This window comes from Amblyomma mixtum, chromosome 10 (genome assembly GCF_055824585.1).
Source record: "Amblyomma mixtum isolate Tamu chromosome 10, ASM5582458v1, whole genome shotgun sequence".
NCBI classification, from domain to species: Eukaryota; Metazoa; Arthropoda; class Arachnida; order Ixodida; family Ixodidae; genus Amblyomma; species Amblyomma mixtum.
In genome coordinates this window covers 159,907,905-159,929,029 of record NC_143021.1, presented here as the reverse complement: position 1 = coordinate 159,929,029, position 21,125 = coordinate 159,907,905, and the positions used below count along the sequence as shown (strand labels likewise).

The 21,125-nt window shown below is 47.9% G+C and overlaps 1 protein-coding gene across 17 annotated transcripts in view; it reads left to right on the top strand.

The window, feature by feature from the left end:
• Positions 1–21,125, top strand: part of LOC149327517 (uncharacterized) — a 212,192-nt gene that overhangs the window by 189,403 nt on the left and 1,664 nt on the right. The window contains exon 21 of one of the 17 annotated variants that reach the window (XM_089563160.1): positions 18,858–18,967. The exons of the other annotated variants lie outside the window; for them this stretch is intronic. Within the exon in view, the coding sequence (XP_089419286.1) occupies positions 18,858–18,884 (27 nt within the window). The 3' untranslated portion in view covers positions 18,885–18,967. Of the gene's footprint in view, positions 1–18,857; positions 18,968–21,125 lie in introns of those variants that run through there. 17 annotated transcript variants of the gene reach the window in all.

Sequence of the window (21,125 nt, the reverse complement as noted above, 5' to 3'; positions counted from 1 at the left end):
GGGATCTCAAGCCTGCCTCTGCTTTTAGTGATGATATACTGACATTATATGAACAGCTCGATTGTATGAATCTTGAGGCTCGATTTTGTACTGATTGTAGGGAATGTATTGCATAATTTAGGCTAGGGCTCTAAATAGCAGAGGCGCATTGTAATATAGAAAGAACAAGTGAATTGTAGGCAAGTAATTTTAGGTTTTGTGGCGCATGACATAGATTGCGTTTTAAGAATCCAAGGCTTCTGTTAGCGGATGATATGACTTTACTGAGATGCGCGTTCCAGGTTAGATCATTGGATAATGTTACTCCGAGGTATTTGTTAGCCTGAGCTAATTCTACCGTGACGTGCGAGATTTTGTAAAAGAGGAGAGGATTACGTTTTCGGTTAAATGACACGAGTTTGCCTTTATACGGGTTTAGTTCCATGAGCCATTTGTTAAACCAGTCCTGTACGCTGATTAACTCATTATTCTGGAGGGTGAAATGATCAGAGGCGCTATTGATTGTGCGATAGATGACACAGTCATCGGCAAAAATACGGAGGTTACAAGAGACATGCTTTGGAAGGTCATTAATGTATATTAAAAATAATAGCGGCCAAGTACTGATCGTTGCGGGACACTTGATGTTACGGGAAGAGAACTAGAGGCTTGATTATTAATGTAAACAAACTGGGTGCGGTTAGCAAGAAATTCGCTTATCCACTGTGATATGTTAGAATGAAGGTTTAAGCAGGGAAGTTTTTGTAGTAAGCGTTTGTGGGGTACTTTGTCAAATGCTTTCGCGAAGTCCAAGAATATTGCGTCAGTTTGAAGGTTACAGTCAAGGTTCACATGCGGGTCATGGATGAAACCAGCCAATTGTGTATCTCAGGATAGGCTCTTATGGAAGCCGTGTTGAGCAGGAAGAAAAAAGTTATAGTCAAGAAAGTTCATTATGTGAGAATAAACTACATGTTCCATGATTTTGCATGGCACACTTGTTAAAAATATGGGACAGTAATAAAGGGGTGATTCTTTGTTACCTGATTTGAAGACCGGAACAACCTTTCCCACCTTCCAATCACTGGGTATGCTACCTGTGGAAAGTGATTGTGCAAACAGTTTTGATAGATACGCTGCGGAAGCATGGCCAGTATTTTTTAGGAACTTGAAGTGGACGGGGATATCATCAGCACCCGCAGAAGATGACATCTTGATATTTTCAATAATTCATATAATGCCGTGCACTGAAAACATGATTGAAGGCAAATGCAAACTCAGGTTGTCAGTTACGGTACAAAGTGGCATATCAGTTTCATGTGTGAAAACGGATGAGAAAGTGGCGTTAAAAATTTTGCACATTCAATGCCACTGGTCATCTCCCCAAGTGGGTTAGCAAGTGTGATGACCGGCGCCTGTTGAGGGTTTAATACTTTCCAGAATTTCCTCTGGTTATTTGTTAGGATCTTGGAGAGGTCAGTTTAGAAAAATGCGCGTTTGCATCACGGGTAGACTGCAGGTATGTTGAATCGGCTGGGTAATACTTGTTCCATGCGCATGCGCTCGGGTTGCATTTTGCTGCACGGAAAAGTCTCTTCTTTTTGTTTTCAAGTGTTTTCAAAAGCTGGTTTGTTGTGATTGGCACGAAATGTGATCTTGGGAATAAACTTTGCTGTGAGTTTCGTAATTTTAGTTTTGAAAGTAAGCCAGTTTTTCTCACTTGATCTATCATCGAAACCTGTATCAAAGTTTGGAAAGAACGCCAGAAAATGATTATTAATTTCTTCGTAATTCGCTCTGTCATAAAGGCGAATCGTTTCATGCAATGTTTGGTGCGATTCCGGGATGACGGTGAAAGTAGCATGTAAAACTTTGTGGTCAGTAATTTCGTCGAGGCAAGTAAGCGATGATAATTTTTCTGGGTGATTAGTTAGAATAAGGTGCAAGATGTTGGAGGATTCATGTGTGACGCGTGTGGGTTCAGGTTTTAACTGGGTGAGACAGAAATGCAAACAACCGATGACAAAGTTCATTTCGGTGTTGCCTGTCGATGTTAGGTTCAGCCAGTCAATGGATTGGTAATTAAAATCGCAAAAGAAAGGAATGCGCGCATTTGGATATTTACCAGTTATTTGATTTAGACTATCGTTTAACTGCGAGAAGAGATTGTACTACTGGAGGGGGGTCGGTAGCAGACGCCTAGTATGACAATTTGACATACTATGACAACGTGTCTTTTCAAAATTCTTCAGGTTTGTCGGCTGACAACTTTATCGCATTACTGCAGTTTTATCTTAGTTCTACTTTTATAAGTTTTGACAACCTGCCTTTTTTGCAGCGCAAAGGTGTGTGCATAGGTTCCTGTGTGGCCCCCATCCTTTGCGATATTTTCTTAGCGAAAGTTGACCAGTCATTAGACATAGTTTTTAATGGGGGGGGGGGGGGGGTTAAAGGTTTTTAGGTACGTGGACGATTTTTTAGTGCTTTTAAAAAAAACAGACTTCTTTCACCTACCCCTCTACAGTAGGTGAAGGTTTAAATGCTTTTAACAAACATGGACTTGGGCTCACGTTCACCCATGAACTTTCTGACACTAACGTCTTCAATTTTTAGATCTAAAACTAACCTTTCTTGAGAGACATGTTTGCTGGGGCTATTACCCGCGCGCGAAGAAAGATCTTTTGCCTTATGATTCTATGCACTCAAAGACGGTGAAAAGAGCAATAGCGTCGCATTGCTTGGAGTCTTCTATGAAAAAGTCGTGCCCGCATCGGTTGCAGGCTAGCTTCCCGAATCAGGTGAGCCGGCTTTCGGCGGCTGGGTTCCCCTACTCAGTGTTGATTGCTGTCTTCGAGACCCTTCTAAAAACACTTAAGCAAGGAACACGAAGAAACTCCGGAGAGGATCGTTGCAGGTCACAGAAGCCGTTGGTGGTGCCTTACTTGCACAAAACTGCTCACAACCTGAAGAAAGTGGCAAACAGGCATGGGGTGAGTGTCGTTTTTTCCGCCCCCAACAAGCTGAAAAAGCTGTGCCCCCGTATTTGCAGCTCAAGAAAGCGGGGTTGCCAGATAAGGCACGACTCTCCATTCATCATGTGTTCCGCAGGAGTGGTCTATGCTATCCCCTTAAAGTGTGGGAAGACCTATGTTGGCCAGACTTGGCGCTGCATCAACGAGCGCTTGGGGGAACATGCCCGAAATTTATCAGATTTAAAGGATAAATATGCACATTTGGTAGCTCATATTGTAACGCGGCGGCCAGCCGAAGAATGAAGCGTGGTGAACGATGGCTATGAGATGATTTAATGGCCGCTGACCTAACACGGGCGCTCCGTCCCGCGCCACTGCCAGCTTCGTCTTCGTCACACTACCCGGGGCCTCCGAGCGATCGTCCCGATCGGTGACGAATAGACGGCGAAATGGCGATGGTCTTGAGTGAAGGATCGAACAATATGTAGAAGATGGTGCAGTGCTGGCCGCCACGATGAGAAAGATGAGAGAATGAGTCCCTGTCCACGAAGCATCCGCGCCGTAGGGTGCCAGGAGCTGACGGTCGAGGTCTCTGGACGCACCGAACGGCGGGGGCAGGGGGGCGGTGTCTTCATGTTTGGGTCTTGGGTCGGTGGGGTCTTGGGTCCGTCGGGTCTTGGGTCGTCGTGTCGTGTGGTCCGGGCGGGGGACGGGGCTGGGGTGAGCGGCGAGGTCGGTTCAGGTCGGGCGGGCTGGGGCACGGCCGTGCGGCGCTGACCAGGTACTCACGGCCGACGTCCACGGCAGGCCCAGGACGCCGAAGATCCGTGACCAGGCTGGCGATGAAGGGATACCCCGCACCTCACACCAAATGTAACGCGGCGGCCAGCAGAAGAATGAGGCGTGGTGAACGATGGCTATGAGATGACTTAATGGCCGCTGTCGTTGTTGTTGTTGTTGTTGTTGTTCACCTCATGGGATGGCGCATACCCACAGAGGGGGATCGGCCAAGAAGAGGGGTGCATAGAGAGTTTTTTAGATTTTTTGCTTGTTTGTTTGGTTTTGTTTTCTGGGGAAAAATAAATAGCTAAATTAAGTAATAAATAGAAATAGCAGAATGCTCGGGAAGAGAATCTTTATGAGAAAGCAGAAAGACCAAAAAGAAACAGTACAAGCATAACGCACGCAGGAGCTGGACTCAGCAAGATCTCTAGCAGAGGAAGTTGATTCCAAAAAAGAAGGTCGGCTGGCAACAAAACACAGACGAGGAACGGTGGAAACTTGAGTCATATATCGTGAGGTACGTCTGAACAGTGAGAAACTTAAATCTAGATACTAAAGGTGGAATTCGAGCTTCAAGGTAAAGCACGTCGTTAGCTACAAATTTAGGGAGGCCAAGGCACAACCATAGAGCTTCCCGCTCTAAAAGAACAAGCGGGCGAATTTTGTAAGCAGCTGAACCAGAAAACAGCACTGATCCAAATTCTAACATTGGTCGGACGTACATAACATAAATCATTAAAAGTGCATCTCTCCGCATTCCAGACCGGGGATTGCTTAATCTACGCAACATGCCCACAGCACGAGTGCCTTTCGCTGCAACATGGTCAATGTGAGAGCGCCATGTGAGCTTGTCGTCATAAATGACACCAAGATATTTTAAAGACTGAACTTGGGGAATAATTTGTCGCTTGTAAGTTAGAGACAGAGCAACAGGATCTTGGAGACGGAAAACAAGGGTAGCGCATTTGCTAACATTTAAAGTGAGTCGTAGACCACCCAACCAACTCTCAAGCAAGTTCAGGTACGATTGCAGACGCACGTAAAGACATTGAATGTCAGGAGCAGCCGAGAAAAATGCAATGTCGTCCGCATAGACGTACGTGCGAATTTCGTGATGACTGGGAATTGAGCTCAGTAGAATGTTCAAGAGTATGGGCGAAAGGACTGCCCCCTGAGGAACACCTCTAGTTTGTTTATACCATCCAGAGTTGACACCATGGAGTGTACAATAAAACTGCCTGTTATCTAGGAACGCCGAGATCCAAGCAATTAAGTAGTGTGGAAACTGCAGAGTCTGCAGTCTTTGCAATAATATGGTGTGTTCCACACTGTCGTAAGCTTTGGCTGCATCTAATGCAACCAAAGCAGCATGCATTTTTGACGCCGCGCAAGGAGGATTCGACTCTCGAGGTCAACATGGGCATTCCATATTGAACATTTTCGACGGAAACCGATTTGACAGTGACTGAGGATATTTTCACTATCCACAAACTCCTAAATACGTAGGAGCAAGACCCTTTCAATTAATTTAACCACATTGGTTGTCAATGAAATAAGTCTAATATTTTCCAGAGAATAGCCGCCGCCATTATTTTTAGGTAAAGGAATCACTTTGGCGAGTTTCCATTCAGGAGGAATCCAAGCATGATTGATGGAATCAATTACTAGCTGTAATAAAGAGTTAGGATACTCCTTAAAGAGGATCTTTATCATTTTTGACGTTACCCTATCAGGTCCAGGAGCAGCTGATGGTAACCTCAGCACTATAGGCGAAAGTTCTGAAAGGGTAACCTGAGGTACAAGCTTAATCTGATCCACTTACACTACACACACGGAGTGCAAAGGTAGTGCAGACGAGAAACGCTTCTCTAATCCTTTGGCAATGGATTCAATGGTGTCTGTTGCTTCTTGCAGAGTCAAGACACATGAGGTAAAATTACCTGGGGCCGGTACCTTTTTCCGCGAGTGTAAAAATCTGAAAAGTGCACGTCGGTTTCCTGATTTCGTCAGGAAATCGAAACGCTCAGATTCATAATCCTCTTTAGCTCGCGAAATCGTGCGTTTAAAAGTGGCTGCAATAAACTTATAATCATGCCAATTTTTCGGGCACTGATTGTGGAGGAGCTTCTTCCATGCAGCCTTTCTGCGTCTGTAGTCCCGCGTACAGTCTGCATTCCATCACCTTGTTGAATTGGTCCCTTTTGATGTACGCACCAGGAATTCGGACTTTTTGCGGCATTCCTCAATAGCCAAGCAAATGTCTTTTGAATTATGATCGTCTTCAGAACTTAACGCTGACGCAAGAGTAGAGCGCAAAGAAACCTGGAACTGGTTATAATTAATATATGATCTCAACTGTGAAGACGCTGGAGTTAAGCGGTAGTTAACCTCAAAAATAATAGGTATGTGATCACTAAATGTACCACAATCAACTGTCGACCAATTCAGAACAGGAACACAAGGGTTGGAGAAAGTTAAATCTAATACAGATACGGTTTGAGCTCGAAGAAAGGTCGCTAAACCTGAATTCATGCACATAAGGTTGTTATCAGTAACCCAATCCCAAAGGCGTTTGCCACAGGGATCTGTCTTATATCCCCACGATACATGGTGCGAATTGAAGTCACCAGCCAACAGAACTAACTTCTGGCAATTGACTAGTAGAAGATCTAGAGGCCTAGAATCCTGCACACCATTAGGAAAATAAGCAATAACTAATGAGAAGGGATAGCACTCAGGAATTACAAAGTCTAAAGCCATCATCTCACAGTCTAGAGAAGAGAACTGGAAAACAATTTTGGCCTTGTGTCAAAATTTTGAAGAAACCAGAATGAGCAACCCCCCTCCTCTTGACTGGCGATCTTGGCGAAATGAGGAATAATTTTGTAAATGAAAATGTTATTCAGGTGAAAGCCAAGTTTCTTGCAAAATGATTATGTCTGGATTAAGTTGTGATGAAAGGTAAAGTAAATCTGTTGAAGCTGAAATGAGTGACCGACAGTTCCACTGGAGTATTCGTAACACCCCTATGGTGGCGAAATCTGAGCAGCAGCAACTTCCTGCCGCAAAATATTTTCCTTTGGCTTAGAGCCCAGCTGTTGTTTCTTTGATTTCGGATTTTGAGGAGAAGACAGGTTAGACATATGGGAGCCACTGCGTTTGAGGACTCGCGTATCTGTATCAATCATCTCTGCATCATGAGTGACTGGGACATCATTCGAAACGCCGGAGCTAATAATAGGAGCATCAGGACTAACTGGTTCCTGGCGTGGCGATATGACCGATAACGAAGGTTGAGAAAGCAACGATGGCAAACGTGACATCTGTGAAGATATTGCAGATTGCATGGCCTGAGTAATCTGCGTAGCGAGAGCGTTTGAAATGCTCTCTCTGACAGTTGACACAATCTTTTCAATCATTTTCGTCATTGAGGCTTCTACAGCAGTCACTATGGCCTGAGAGACAGATGCATCGAGGGCGACACCTGAGCGGGCTGCCACACCCGCATAGCCGTGCGCTCTTTCTTTAATTTCGGTTATGGTTTCACGCCACGAACAGCGTTTGCGGTCAATTAACTCAACAATTTGTGATTCCTGAGCCCGAGAAGGGCAATCCAGGGAATTTGCAGCGTGATCACCCCCGCAAAGGCAACACTTAACCTCCTGTTCGGTGCATGCAGTCGATGCATGGTCATTGCCGCAATTGGAACATCGCAAGGTGGACTTGCAACCACCAGCACTATGTCCATATCGCCAGCAGTTGTTACATTGCAGTGACTTTGATGGAAGGAGATCGACCCGGAAGATCAGTGGCCATGCTTTAATTTCTGACGGGCAGGAAGTACCAGCAAAAGTGGCAATGACTGATTCGGTTGGCACACGCACATTATTCACCTCCCGGCTACATCTGTACACAGCAACAACGCCTGCCGCGGAGAGAAGGTCGAGGGTCTCCACCGGAGACATACAGGAGTCGACGCCACGGACTAGACCTTTTGTGCAGGCGAGATGGGAAGCAATAAAGCTGTTAACCGGAATAGATCCAAAGGATGCGCAGTTTAGAAGATCCTTTACGCAGGATAGGTCTTGGGACCGGCACAGTACCCCGCCGCGTCCAAACTGCCTCACCTCAGAAATTTCCTCATAGAGGGACGTGGCTGCCTGGAGAGCAGCTCGAACAGTCCCTGGGTTGGACATTTTGATGGCACCACCATCCTTCGGCACCAGCGCCACAGGAATGCTGCGGACGCCTGTGCGTTGAAAAGCCTCCAGAGGCATCTCATAAAGCGATAGGGAAGCCGCTGACCTAGCACGGGCGCTCCGTCCCGCGCCACTGCCAGCTTCGTCTTCGTCACAATATTATGGGTTGCGACGGATGCGAGGCACGATTTATTCAGACTAAGATTCTTGGCAAAAGCGCAGATAAGAAGGCACGTGAATGTCTGGAGGCTTTTCACATAAGGAAACTTGGCAATAGGTGTGTCAGCACCCCATCTGTTTCACTTTTTTCGTCCGAGTTCGAATTTTTAGATGCCGCCCTTAAATAATCTTTGTTAACTTTTTGGTTTTGTTTTTGTTTTGGTTACCGCTTGCTCATGTGTGCTCGCTGTGATGGTCGCTTAAAAAAAAATCAAAATGAAAATTTTATTCGTCTGTATACGTACACATTCATAAATTCTGATCTGCCTAAGAAAATTTGGTTGTTGGCTGATCAGGCAGCAGGTGGAGAAATACCTCCATATGCATACATTACCTGTCTAAACACTCATACTAACATAGAAAAAAAAACACAGACAAATAACAAACAAAAATTTTGAACACAAAATTGCACATACAAAAAACTCAAGCTATACATAGGGAAATACATTTGCACACCAATTTCTCATGTCAGTCATCATCCTACGTTTGTTACTTGCAATACATAGATCATCGGGAATTTCATTAAATACAGCCGGTACATAATAACTGCGCATTTTTTACCATAGTTTGTGTAAACCCGTGGCTTAAAGAAACGTTCCGTTTTTCTCAAGGTGACATCTTTTTTACGGGAGTCTCATATTCATTTGAATATAAGATATCTTTATCCTTTCCTGCCGTCCTCCTTCTTTTTCAGTGAAACTTCGCCATATAAAGGCGCTGCCTGGTTTCAATAAAATTAGTTGTGAGTTAGCGCTTTGTGCCTCGTCCTTGTCTTTTCGTGGTTTGCATGCTCTGGCGCTATTTTCTTCAAATCAAATTCTTCGTTCCCACCTAGTAAGAGCCCGAAAGCGCTTCCAGTAGTGTAAAGGAAAAAAAAAACAAGGTCGTAAACGCTTGGTTTTTAAAAACGCGCAGCATTTGCATTGAAAGCATTTATACAGGCACGCAGCTTTGCTGACCGCAGCCTGTTTCAAAAGAGAGTAAAGTTCCAGCTAAAATCTTCGAAAACGGTCGGGACGTTTTTTTTTTTTTTTTGAAATATTTCTTCAGCCTTCTACACAGCTGTGCCTCTTTCCTGCAATACCTTTGATACAGGCAGAATGAAAGAAACGCTTCTAGTAGGTTTTTTTTTTTAATCTACACAGTGAGCTTGCCTGCTGCAGGCCAATTTGTAGACAAGGACTTCTGCAAGGATCCGACGTTTTTATCTTCAGCATGTTCCTTTGATGCTTAGTTTTGTTCACTCTCTTGTTTTTGTTGTTTTTTTTTTTTTGTCGCAGTCCGCTGGTTTAGTGTGTTGTGTTTTTCTTGTTGTTTGTGTGTGACGGAGTGATTTCAGTCTCTGTGCAGAAGAGTAGCCGGCCCCACAGCCGGGCAATATCATGTTTCATATGCCCATGTTTGTGAAGAACAATTTTTGGGGGGTAACTAGTTTAGTGCGAACGAAGCCGTTCGCGAGGCAGACAAATGTGATAAGGTACCGTCTTTGTCAAAAGTAACCAGGCTGGCGCGAAGGTTGCGGGAGCAGGCGCGCGGCCGTGCGGCGGTGTTGCGTTCGCTGTTCGTGGCCGCCGCTCGCCCGCTCCGAGGGTGCAGCAGCTGACGTAACTTTGCACCCTCACCCTCGTTTCTTAGGTATGATAAAATTAGGCGCGTAAGATGTGCGCGCTGCGCTTTCGCGTGTTCGGAGCATGATTGCGCCGACCGAGGGCGCACTGTATAGCAGCGGTGCTCTTCTTTCGTTACGAGCAACTGCGCTGAAGTGGACACCTCGCGTTTATCGCTTTCTAATTATGCGTGCTTACGTTATACACCACAGTTGAAACGAATAAAAAAAGTATCATTTTTTTCTGCTCGTTTTGATGCGTTTTAATTAAAGCAGCGTAACAGACCTCGAAATTTAAATACCCTTTTTCCGCGTTGCATTACGTATTGCTGCTTGAGTGCGCATATGGGGAAGGTTTTTTGCCTTTAGCGGTTTTCGAGGCCACTTACCTCTTTTGCTATCCGCAAATCGCTTCTATTAGCCCCCTTGTTACTATGCCTATAATGGAGTGCGATGCTTCGGTTTGGTTTATTAGGGTTTAACGTCCAAAAGCGACTCAGGCTATGAGGGACGCCGTAGTGAAGGGCTCCGGAATTTTTGACCACCTGGGGTTCTTTAACTGTATAGCACCGCTGCTATACAGTGCGCCCTCGGTCGGCGCAACCATGCTCCGAACACGCGAAAGCGCAGCGCGCACACCTTACGCTCCTAATTTTATCATATCTAAGAAACAAGGGTGAGGGTGCAAAGTTACGTCAGCTGCTGCACCCTCGCAGCGGGCGAGCGCCGGCCAGCGACAGCGAGCGCAACGCCGCCGCACGGCCGCGCGCCTGCTCCCGCAACCTTCGCGCCAGCCTGGTTACTTTTGACAAAGACGGTACCTTGTTCCGTGCGGCTTTTTCTGTGTGGCTTCCTTGTGAACGGCTTCTGTTTTCACCCGAGAAAGGAGCCAAGGGTCTTCATTTGATCCCTTGACAAAAGTAACCGAGCACAGGTGGTTTGTTTCTAAGCCGCGCATCGAAGCACTTATGGGAGCCTTTAAGCTCCGAATCTCTGTCAAGTAAGGTGTGCTTCTCTCCTTACGGTTGGACACGTACCTTTCGGTCTCTAGGGGTACCGTAGAGGCTCCGTTATGAGGTTGAGAAGAAACAACCTGCTGCTCGGTTACTTTTGGCAAAGGCTGTACATTGCTTTGCACAACACGAATATATTGCCACCGTCCGAACCAATCAGTGGCGTCGTACCGCGGCCGAACTGTTTAAGCTGGGACTTGCCAAGCCTTGGGCATTCGAGGTGCTCGGAGATCGTATTCTTCCTCGCTCGAGCTGTCTGCTGGCTGGCACATCCAAATCGTCTAATTAGAACCTGGTCTGTTTCTTTAACCGTTTGTCGGTGACATGTTTGGTGGAGCAGCTGGGTAGCGTCCCATGTACTCTGACTGCGAGGACTCTCTTGACGCCTGTTATCCACGCGTGGAATCAACACCGGTCCACAAGGCGAGCCGCCGCCTGCGAGGCCTACAACCAGAGTTTGGCCAACTGGCAGCGCCAGTAAGAGCAATGACATCGACCGTGGCTAGCCAGACAACTCAGCATTCCGGGAATGCCCCGCCATTCCCTTCACGCACCTCGGTCTCCGCCACCATTTCACGGGGACAGGTTCGAGGACGTCGAAAACTGGTTGGGCAGCTTTGACCGACTGGCGGGTTTCAATGAGTGGGACAGCCAGCGCAAATTGCACAACGTCTACTTTGCGCTGCAGGACTTGACCAAAACATGGTTCGAGAACCACGAAGCTTCCTTTACCACCTGGGAGGCTTTTCGTCGAGAACTGCTAGCAACGTTTACCACCAGCGAAAGGAAAGAAAAGGCTGAAATCGCTCTGCACTCGAGGTCCCAGCAGTCAAACGAGAGCGTCGCGATGTTCATCGAGGACATGACGCGACTGTTCAATCGGGCCGGCCCTGCTATGCCAGAGGTGAAGAAGGTGCGACACTTAATGCGCGGCGTAAAAGAACAGCTATTTGCCGGACTTGTCCGTGACCCGCCAAGAACTGTGGCCGACTTCACAAGGGAAGCCACGATATCGAGCGCTCTCTGCAGGAAGGGGGCGCGCACTACGGACGTGAGGCTACTGTAGCAGCCGCTTGCTAGTACACACCTACGTCGTTGCCCGCTGAGGAGCTTCGGTAGCTTGTAAGAAGCGTTGTGCGTGAGGAATTGGCGAAACTTCGTTTTGAAGCTCCACAGGCCAGTGTCGCTGCCGTAACGGACGTGGTCCGTGACGAAATCCGACGAGCTGTGCAGCCGCCCCCAGCTTCACACCCGACGCCCTCTGTTATGACGTACAGCGAGGCACTACGAAGTCCTGGGCCAGCGATGCAAGCCTTTTCCCCCGTCGTTCCCATGCCAGTGCCATCTCTGCAGTACCCAAGCGCAGCAGTACCATCTGTGCCGCAGGAGTACAGGCCCCGCATGAGCAAAGCCCACGTGAGGCGTACGCCAAACAATCGGCCGCTCTGTTACCACGCGGGGAGCCCGGCCACATCCTCCGCCACTCCCCTACCGCAGAATGGGTTTAAGGGGGATTTCACCTGACGCACCTCGACCGCTCTACGGTGAAAGACCGCAGGATATCGAGCTGTACCTGGTTGATAACGTGCAGTCCTCGACCCCGCAGCCGCGTCAGTCCCGATAGCCATCCCCAAGGCGGTTCTCTTCGCCCGGCCGTCCGTCGTCCTCTGGCGAGTTCAGAGGTGCGTCCCCACAAATTGAAGGCGGCGTCCTCCGGGGGTAGGGCCGCCGCTACTGAACCGTGTCAAGAGCCTCCATCCGAAGATTCGCCGCGACGCCCCGACTGACAACGACCTGACCCGACGACCTCAACGACGCGCTGCGACCGACTGGTTTCTGCCGAAATTCCGGTATCCGCCGACAACCACGACGTTACCGCACTAGTGGATACCGGCGCCGATTTTTCTGTAATGAGCAGTCGGTTAGCCACGGCCCTGAGGAAGGTTCTGACCCCTTGGTCTGGGCCGCAGATCCGGACAGCTGGTGGCCACGTCGTAACTCCGATCGGTGTCTGCACTTCACGAATCCAGATCCGCGGAGTTACTTTCCCTGGTTGCTTTGCTGTATTACCCGAGTGCTACAAAGACCTCATACTCGGTTTGGATTTTCTTCAGGAGTACGGTGCCGTTATCAATCTGCAGGAGCTAATCGTGTCGTGTTCCACCCAAGGCCCTGTCGACGACGATACCGAGCCACACGGGGCTAAGCTATGCGTCTGTGAAGACCAGGTACTAATCCCGTCAAGAGCCAGCATGTTTGTTACCGTAGAGTGCGATAACAGCCCCAGCACTCATGGCATCGCCGAAACCAACATCTCGCTGCTCCTTGATCGGCAAGTCTGTGTAGGTCGCGGAATTATTGAATTGAACAGTGGGCGAACCGAACTTCTGGTGACCAATTTTGGTTCTGAACATCAGTGTTTGCCTGGCAAAACAGCTATTGCGTATTTCGAAGAACTTGGTGAATTCTGAGGACAGCACGCGTTGTCCGCAATCCCGGCATCAGTGGAGGCACCGACCACTCCCATAAAAACCGACGTGAACCCGAACCTCCAGTCTAATCAGAAACGCTGCCTGGAGAGCATTATCGAATCTTTCCGCGACTGTTTCGCCTCGACCTCTAAAGTTAGGCAGACTCCAATCAAAAAGCATCGCATTATAGTTGACGCAAACCAGCGACCGTTATGCCAGCCGCCTTATCGAATCTCTACGAAGGAACGTAATGCCATTCGCCGACAAAATCAAGAAATGCTTCAGGACGACGTGATACAGCCGTCGACGAGCCCATGGGCATCGCCTGTTGTTCTAGTGGCGAAAAAGGATGGAACCCTACGGTTCTGTGTTGATTACAGGCGTCTAAACAAGGTCACCAAAAAAGACGTTTAACCTCTGCCGCGCATTAATGACTCCCTGGACCGGCTACGCCACGCCACGTACTTCTCGTCACTAGATTTACGAAGTGGCTATTGGCAAATCGAGGTGGACGAACGCGACCGGGAAAAGACCGCCTTCATTACACCGGTCTGTACGAGCGGGTGCTCCCTTTCGGCCTGTGCTCGGCTCCTGCCATATTCCAGCAGATGATGGACACCGTGCTTGCCGATCTAAAATGGCACTCCTGCCTCGTCTACCTGGATTACGTTGTCATCTTCTCCGCCACGTTCGAAGAGCACCTGAGGCGCCTGCGGGCTGTGTTCGCCGCAATTCGTTCGGCCGGTCTTTCCCTCAAGCCCGAAAAGTGTCACTTCGCCTTCCAGGAGCTGAAGTTTCTAGGCCACATCGTGAGCGCTAAGGGAGTTAGCCCTGACCCCGATAAGACAGCCGCTGTCGCTTCTTTTCCCGTGCCAACCGATAAGCGAAGTGTGCGCCGCTTTGTGGGTCTCTGCGCCTATTATCGGGGTTTTGTGCAGAACTTCTCCCAGATCGCTGAGCCCCTCATCCGCCTCACGAAAGATGCCGAACCTTTCTTCTGGGGCCAGGAGCAACAACAGGCCTTCGAAGACCTCCGCACTCGTCTCCAACGGTCGCCCATTCTTGGCCACATCGACGAGTCAGCGACACTGAACTGCACACAGACGCCAGCAACATAGGCCTCGGTGCGGTCCTTGTGCAGTGGCAGGATGGCATCGAACGCGTAATCGCATACGCAAGCCGCACCTTGTCACGCTCGGAGGCGAACTTTTCCAGCACGGAAAAAGAATGCCTGGCAGTAGTGTGGGCAGGGACCAAATTTCGCCCATATTTATACGGCCGCCCATTTAGAGTCGTCAGTGATCACCATTCGCTGTGTTGGCTGGCGAACCTGAAAGATCCCTCGGGGCGGCTTGCACGCTGGAGCCTTCGTCTTTAAGAGTTCGATGTCACGATCGTTTATAAGTCCGATAGGAAGCACAGTGATGCCGAATATCTGTCTCGTGCACCTGTCGAGGACACCCGAGCTGATCCCGACGCCCATTCTGTGTTTCTCGGCGCCATCACCACTTCCGTCCTCACTCAAGACCAAAGAGACGACAGTGAACTACGGCCTCTCGTTGAGTATCTTGAAGGAAGCGCAAAATCGGCCCCGCGAATCTTCTCACGTGGTCTGTCGTCATTCTGTGTGCGCGATGGTGTTCTATTAAGAAAAACTACCGCCGAACGAAAGCTGTCTATCTGCTCGTCGTACCTGCGGCCTTGCGCGACGAAGTCCTGCAGGCGTGCCACGATGACCCATCTTCGGGTCACCTGGGTTTTTCCCGCACTTTGGCGCGGATACGCCAAAAGTACTACTGGCCCAGGGTTGCTGCAGTTGTACAGCGTTACGTCCTAACTTGCCGCGAGGGCCAACGTCGCAAGACCCCACCGACTAAGCCAGCCGGACTACTACAACCTATTGATCCGCCGCAATACCCCTTCCACCAAGTCGGCATGGACTTTCGGCCCCTTTCCGCAGTCCTCGCTGGGTAACCGCTACATTGCGGTCGCCACCGACTACCTCAGCCGGTACTGTGAATCTAAAGCTCTCCCCCGTGGTACTGCTGACGAAATTTCAAACTTTTTCGTTCAAACCATTGTGCTTCGTCATGGTGCCCCCATCGTCGTTGCAACTGACAGGGGAACGGCGTTCACCTCGGCCCTCGCACTGGAGGTTATGCGCCTTAGCGGCACGAGTCACCGCAAAACAACCCCTTACCACCCTCAAACGAACGGACTCACCGAACGGCTCAACAAGACGATCGCCGACATGATCTCCATGTATGTTGACGCAGACCACCGGAACTGGGCTGCCATACTCCCTTACGTCACTTTTGCCTATAACACTGCACTACAAGAAACGACGCGTTTCACTCCATTTCGTTTAGTGCATGGTCGTGAAACCACCACCATGCTGTACGCAATGTTGCTTCCGACTAGTACTACCTCAACTGTTGTGGGTGCTGACCACTTCGTTCGTAACGCAGAGGCCGCCCGCCAACTCGCTCGACAGCGCATCCGGCACCAGTAAACCCACGACGCTCGCCGCTATAACCTCCGCCACAGAGCTGTTAGTTACCAGCCCGGCGAACAAGTCCGGGTCTGGAGCCCAATCCGAGTGCGTGGACGCTCCGAAAAGCTTCTGCGCCGATATTTCGGCCCCTACGAGGTACTCCGCCAAGTCAGTGAGGTGAACTAGGAAGTTCTTCCCCAAGGAACAGTTCACTCCTCCAGACGCCCGACCTCCGAAGTCGTCCATGTCGCACGCATGAAGCCATACCACGCCCGCTAGCGCTTCAGGCGTGTCTACGTCCCATCAGCGTCCCTTCTCATGCAGCGTCCCTTCTCTTCGTGCTGCCCACTGCTGCGGCAACGAGTTGGTGCCCTTCAGAGAGGGGGAGCAATGCCACCGTCCTAACCAATCATTGGCGCCGTACCGCGGCCGAACTGTTTAAGATGGGACTTGCCAAGCCTTGGGCATTCGAGGTGCTCGAAGATCGTCTTCTTTCTCGCTCGAGCTGCCTGCTGGCTGGCATGCCCACCTAGTCTAATTAGAACCTGGTCTGTTTCTTAGCCGTTTGTCGGTGACAATATTTATCGAGATTCTGCCTAATGGAACGATAAAAATTTTGTAGAGCAATATCTAGTTCTTTCTGGAAAGAGAAGTTCGGGGTATCAAGAATGAATTCACTACGTTTAATCCTCGTACAGACGTGTTTTCGTAAGAAAGAAGCTGTAAATGCAGCTACTGTTGTTCCTGTCATACTTGACTAAGTCCTATACCTGACAAAGTTACCTGTGTCGTCCATGAAGTTGAACAGCAGAATTTGAATCGATGAACAGCGTAGGAGCAGCAAGGGAAAGAGAAGCATGACAAGCGTTGCCGGACAACTCGAACGCTAGCTCCTAATTAAAAGTTACAGAGAATGTTTATCTATTTATTTTACCACCAGGGCTTACAAAAGCATTATAGAAGGGCGGGGCAGAAGTACAGATAGTACACCGCAATTTCATTGAAGAGAAGAAAATGAATGTGAGACCAAGAAGAAAAAAAAGATCAACGAAACTTATGCAAAGCATGCGCGTACGTTGCGAATAATGCAATAGAATGGCTTGAACAGATAACTGGATATCAAACCAGTTGCCGTCACACCAACGTATCTAAAGAATGAACAATGCTCATACAGAACAGAAAAAGCTCCAAGTACAAGCAATAACATAAAAATCTAAATGTGCTATTTAAATGCAAAAGCAATGATTTTCGGTGACAGCTACCAGGGCGGCCGATAGGTGGTTCTAGTCACGGCGTATTCTTGGTAGAGGAAATGTGCATACGCCATCTTGTTGTGGAGAGGTGTGACAACTTCCTAGCGATGGTCGACACGTGTAGAAACATAAGCGGCATGTGTGATCAGGTGTGATCTGAGTTATTTATTTATTTACAGAATACCTGCGTCGCCTCGAAGGCATTATCGCAGGGGAGACAGTTTCAAAACAACGCATTCATTTTCACACAAAAAGCAACAAGACCATTAAGCGAAGTAACATCAAAGTAAAACAAAACAATAAGTGAACATTATTAAAGGTAACAGAAATCTTGAACAATAGTAGGAAAGGATTAGATTGTCAGGAATACAGTCGACAGTAAAAGTCGCGATTATCAAAGACTGAAACACACTCTTCCGGCAGCAAGTTCCAGTCTTTCATAGTTTGTGGAAAGAATGATTTAGAAAAACTGTTTGTGCTAGTATTGTATTCGCGCAGCTTCTTGGAGTGGTCGTGACGAGTCGAGACGTAAGTTGGTTCCAAAAGGTAGTTACGGTTATCAATTCCTGTTTGATTATAGAAGATGCGGTGGAAGAATTTAAGTCTCAAATTTTTTCTTCTGATGTTTAACGGTTCCCAGCCCAGCAGTGATTTTATCTCAGTGATACTTTGGAAGGGGTTATAATTATTGAATACGAAGCGTGCAGCCTGATTTTGGAGTTTTTCTATTGCTTCAATCAAGTATGCCTGATATGGGTCCCAAATAATGGAGGCATAATCGAGAATAGATCTGACGTGCGAGAAATAGTGTTTCTTTAACATCTTTTGATGCTGATTTGAAATTTCTGCGAATAAAGTATAACATTTTACTTGCCTTAGATATTGACTGCGTATGTGTGTGTTCCATTTAAGAGTCTGCATAAAATAAACACCAAGGTACTTGCACTCTGAGATGCTTTTTATGGTTATGTTTTCAACAATGTATTGTGTAGGAAGTTCGAACTTTTTATTTGAAAAATCGACGTGATTACATTTTCTAATATTCAGATTCATTTGCCAACGCTGACACCAATTTACTATTTTATCAAGGTCGCTCTGCAGGATAAATACATCTGATGGTGAATTTATTTATCTGTAAACAACGCAGTCATCCGCAAATAGTTTTATGGAAGACTGTATGCCATCTACAATCTCATTTATATATATCAGGAATAAGTGTGGCCCCAGGACACTGCCCTGGGGCACTCCTGAAGATACGGTTATGTATGATGAGCTACAGCCATTCAGAACAACACAATGTTTACAATTGTTTCAGTAATTACATATCCAGTTATGGGTTTTATTATGTATGTTCAAAGAATTTAACTTGATACTTAAGAAGGGGTGCGAAACTGTGTCAAACGCTTTCTGGAAATCTGGGAATAATTCGTCTACATGTTTATTCTTGTCGAGGGAGTTACCTACAAAGTGCTGAAATTCGACTAATTGTGTGTTGCATGAGTGCCCATTACTAAAGCCATGCTGTGAAGTAGTAAAAAAGTTAATGGATTCGAGGTATTTAAATAACTGACTGTACAATTTATGCTCAAAAATTTTACAGGAAACTGAAGTCAAAGATATAGGCCTATAATTTTCCACCAGTTTCTTGTCTCCAGATTTGAAGATCGGATTGACAGCCGCTACTTTCTAGTCCTGTGGAACCAACCCGGTTTCGAGCGAGGCTCTAAATATGATACAGAGATGCTGTGCAATTATGCCGTGACATTTCTTTAGAATGTAGGGTGGGATTCTATCAGGACCCATAGATATAGAGGGGTCCAGTTCTTGTAAAATACAGTCAATACCATGTACATTTATGTTTATTTCAGGCATGCAGTGATCAGAGGCACAGTTAGGAGGAAGTGATGCGGTTGTGGCAGGCATCAGTTCCTCAGAAAACACCAATTTAAAGTACTGATTAAACATTTCAACCTTTTCAGCGTCTGTCTTTATAGTGGTATCATTCGATATTAGTGCGGGAATGGAAGTGTCATCGGTTCTACTTGTCTTTACATATTTCCAGAAGGCTTTGGGGTTTTGTTTCAGATCTGTTTTTCACCGGGCAAACAATAAGCGCTTCGCATTCTTGATACCTAGTTTTACCATCCAGTTCGCATCCTTTAAATGTTGGCGGCTGAGGGAAGTATTACATTTAGAGCACTTTTTGTACGCACTTCTAGCTTTGCGTATTAACCTACGGACATCCGAATTAAACCATGGTTTATGTTTTTTCTTTAGCCGCAGGAATTTTTTAGGGACATATTTCTCTAGGAGTTCCAATACTCTCATGCGAAACGCGGACCATAAATGGTCAGCCTCGCTACTTTCTGAGACGCTAAAAGATTGGCAAGTACGATACTAATTCTCCCTGGATGGCGTCAAAATTACCTTTCTCGTATATAAATACCTGCCGTGGGGGTTGACAAATCTTATGACAAATCTTATGGAAGAGGCAAATACGAGAAATCTTATTACGTACAGCAGCGGGGCAAGTTTACACTGTTTCACGTCAGAGTCACGCTTCCAGTGCTGTGGTAATAATTGAGGATGAAACCAGATGAGCGATTCTGTACACCCTAAAGTGTTTTTTCAGTGATTCATGGCCGGCTTCTCATACGGAGGAAGGGTACTCGAGCTTGGTAAGGATGTAGGTAGTATAAAAAAATGGCAGTGGCTAAGCTCTGGTTAAGCCTGGATATACAAGCGAAAAGCTGCAGTTCGCGCACAATGCACTGGGAGCAGCATGATAAAGGTGTAGGCAAGCGCGTTATATAGCCCTCCTTGCGCATGCGTATTAACTGTGGCAAACACGCGGCTGCGACGAAAGGTCAAACGTGGCGAGGTGGAGAGCGCGCAGTAGTAGCGGCGGCGAGGACGCGGCGCACATGCGCAGTAGCACACGCCTGCACCGAAGGGTCAGGCGGCGGAGTCGGCGCGGCGGCGGCTTCGGCCACCTGCGCCGCTCGTGACGTCGCTCGGTTTCGCGCATGCGCAGCTGTAGCAAATCTTGGCTCCGACGGCTCACGCGAATCGCGGCTGTGGTGCGGGTAGTGAAGCTTTTCGCTTCAATAAGTGTTTTGTCAGTGAAGATGGTGCCTGTGAAAACGTCTGTATTAGATCCCCAAAAATGCGATTGGTTTTGGATGCTATACAGTTAGAATGAGTCTTCGAGGAAAGGTTATTCATAACATATGCTCCGAGGTACATATAAGCTAATACGAAGTCTAGTGGAGAATGATTAATGATCTATAGAGTAGCTGGAAAAGAATACTACGTCCCTGGTGGTCGTAGATACGCTTGCCAAGCGCGCAAATATCTCGGCATCACAGGTGATACAGATGACCATCGACTTTGATGCTGAAAGCGTGGTGTCTTGATAGTAGGAAACTGCGCAAAAGGCCAACAGCAGGTAGGTCACTGCGCAAACCTTCGGCTGCCTGGTCTGCTCTAGACTGATGACCCCTCCAGTCCTGTTCGATGTTATGTAGGAGTCTCGCGTTACGTCAGTGTTCATTCACGGACCGACGACAGGTCGTGAATGGTAGGGTCCGTGGTAGGGACGACAGGTCCCTAGTGCTCGTAGATACACTTGCGAAGTGCAACAGTCTCTCGGCAAAACCGGCCACACAGCCTCGTCACCGGCGAGGCTGAAAATGTGCCGCCTAGGAACTAGAAACTGCGCAAAAGCAGGACAGCAGGTAGGTCGCTGCCAACCCTGCGTCTGCATGCTCTGCTCCAAAGGGATGGTACCTCCAGGCCTCTTCCATGTTTATAGGTGCCTTGCTTGACGTCAGTCTCCCTTCACGTATCTCGAGCGGGTCCGTTCTGCTCGTAGATACATTTGCGAAGTGCAGCAGACTTCAGCACTACACGTGATACATATGGTCGTCGGCGTGGATGCTGATAACAGCGCAAAACGAAAACAGCAAGTAGGTCACTGCGCAACCCTGCGTCTCCCTGGTCTGCCCCAGAGTGTTGGTCCCTCCAGGCCTGTTCCATATTATATAGGTGCCTTGTTTGACGTCAGCGTCCCTTCATGAATCGCGTAGGCGTCTCTTGAGGCATGTCCCTGGTGCTCGTGGCTACACTTGCAAATT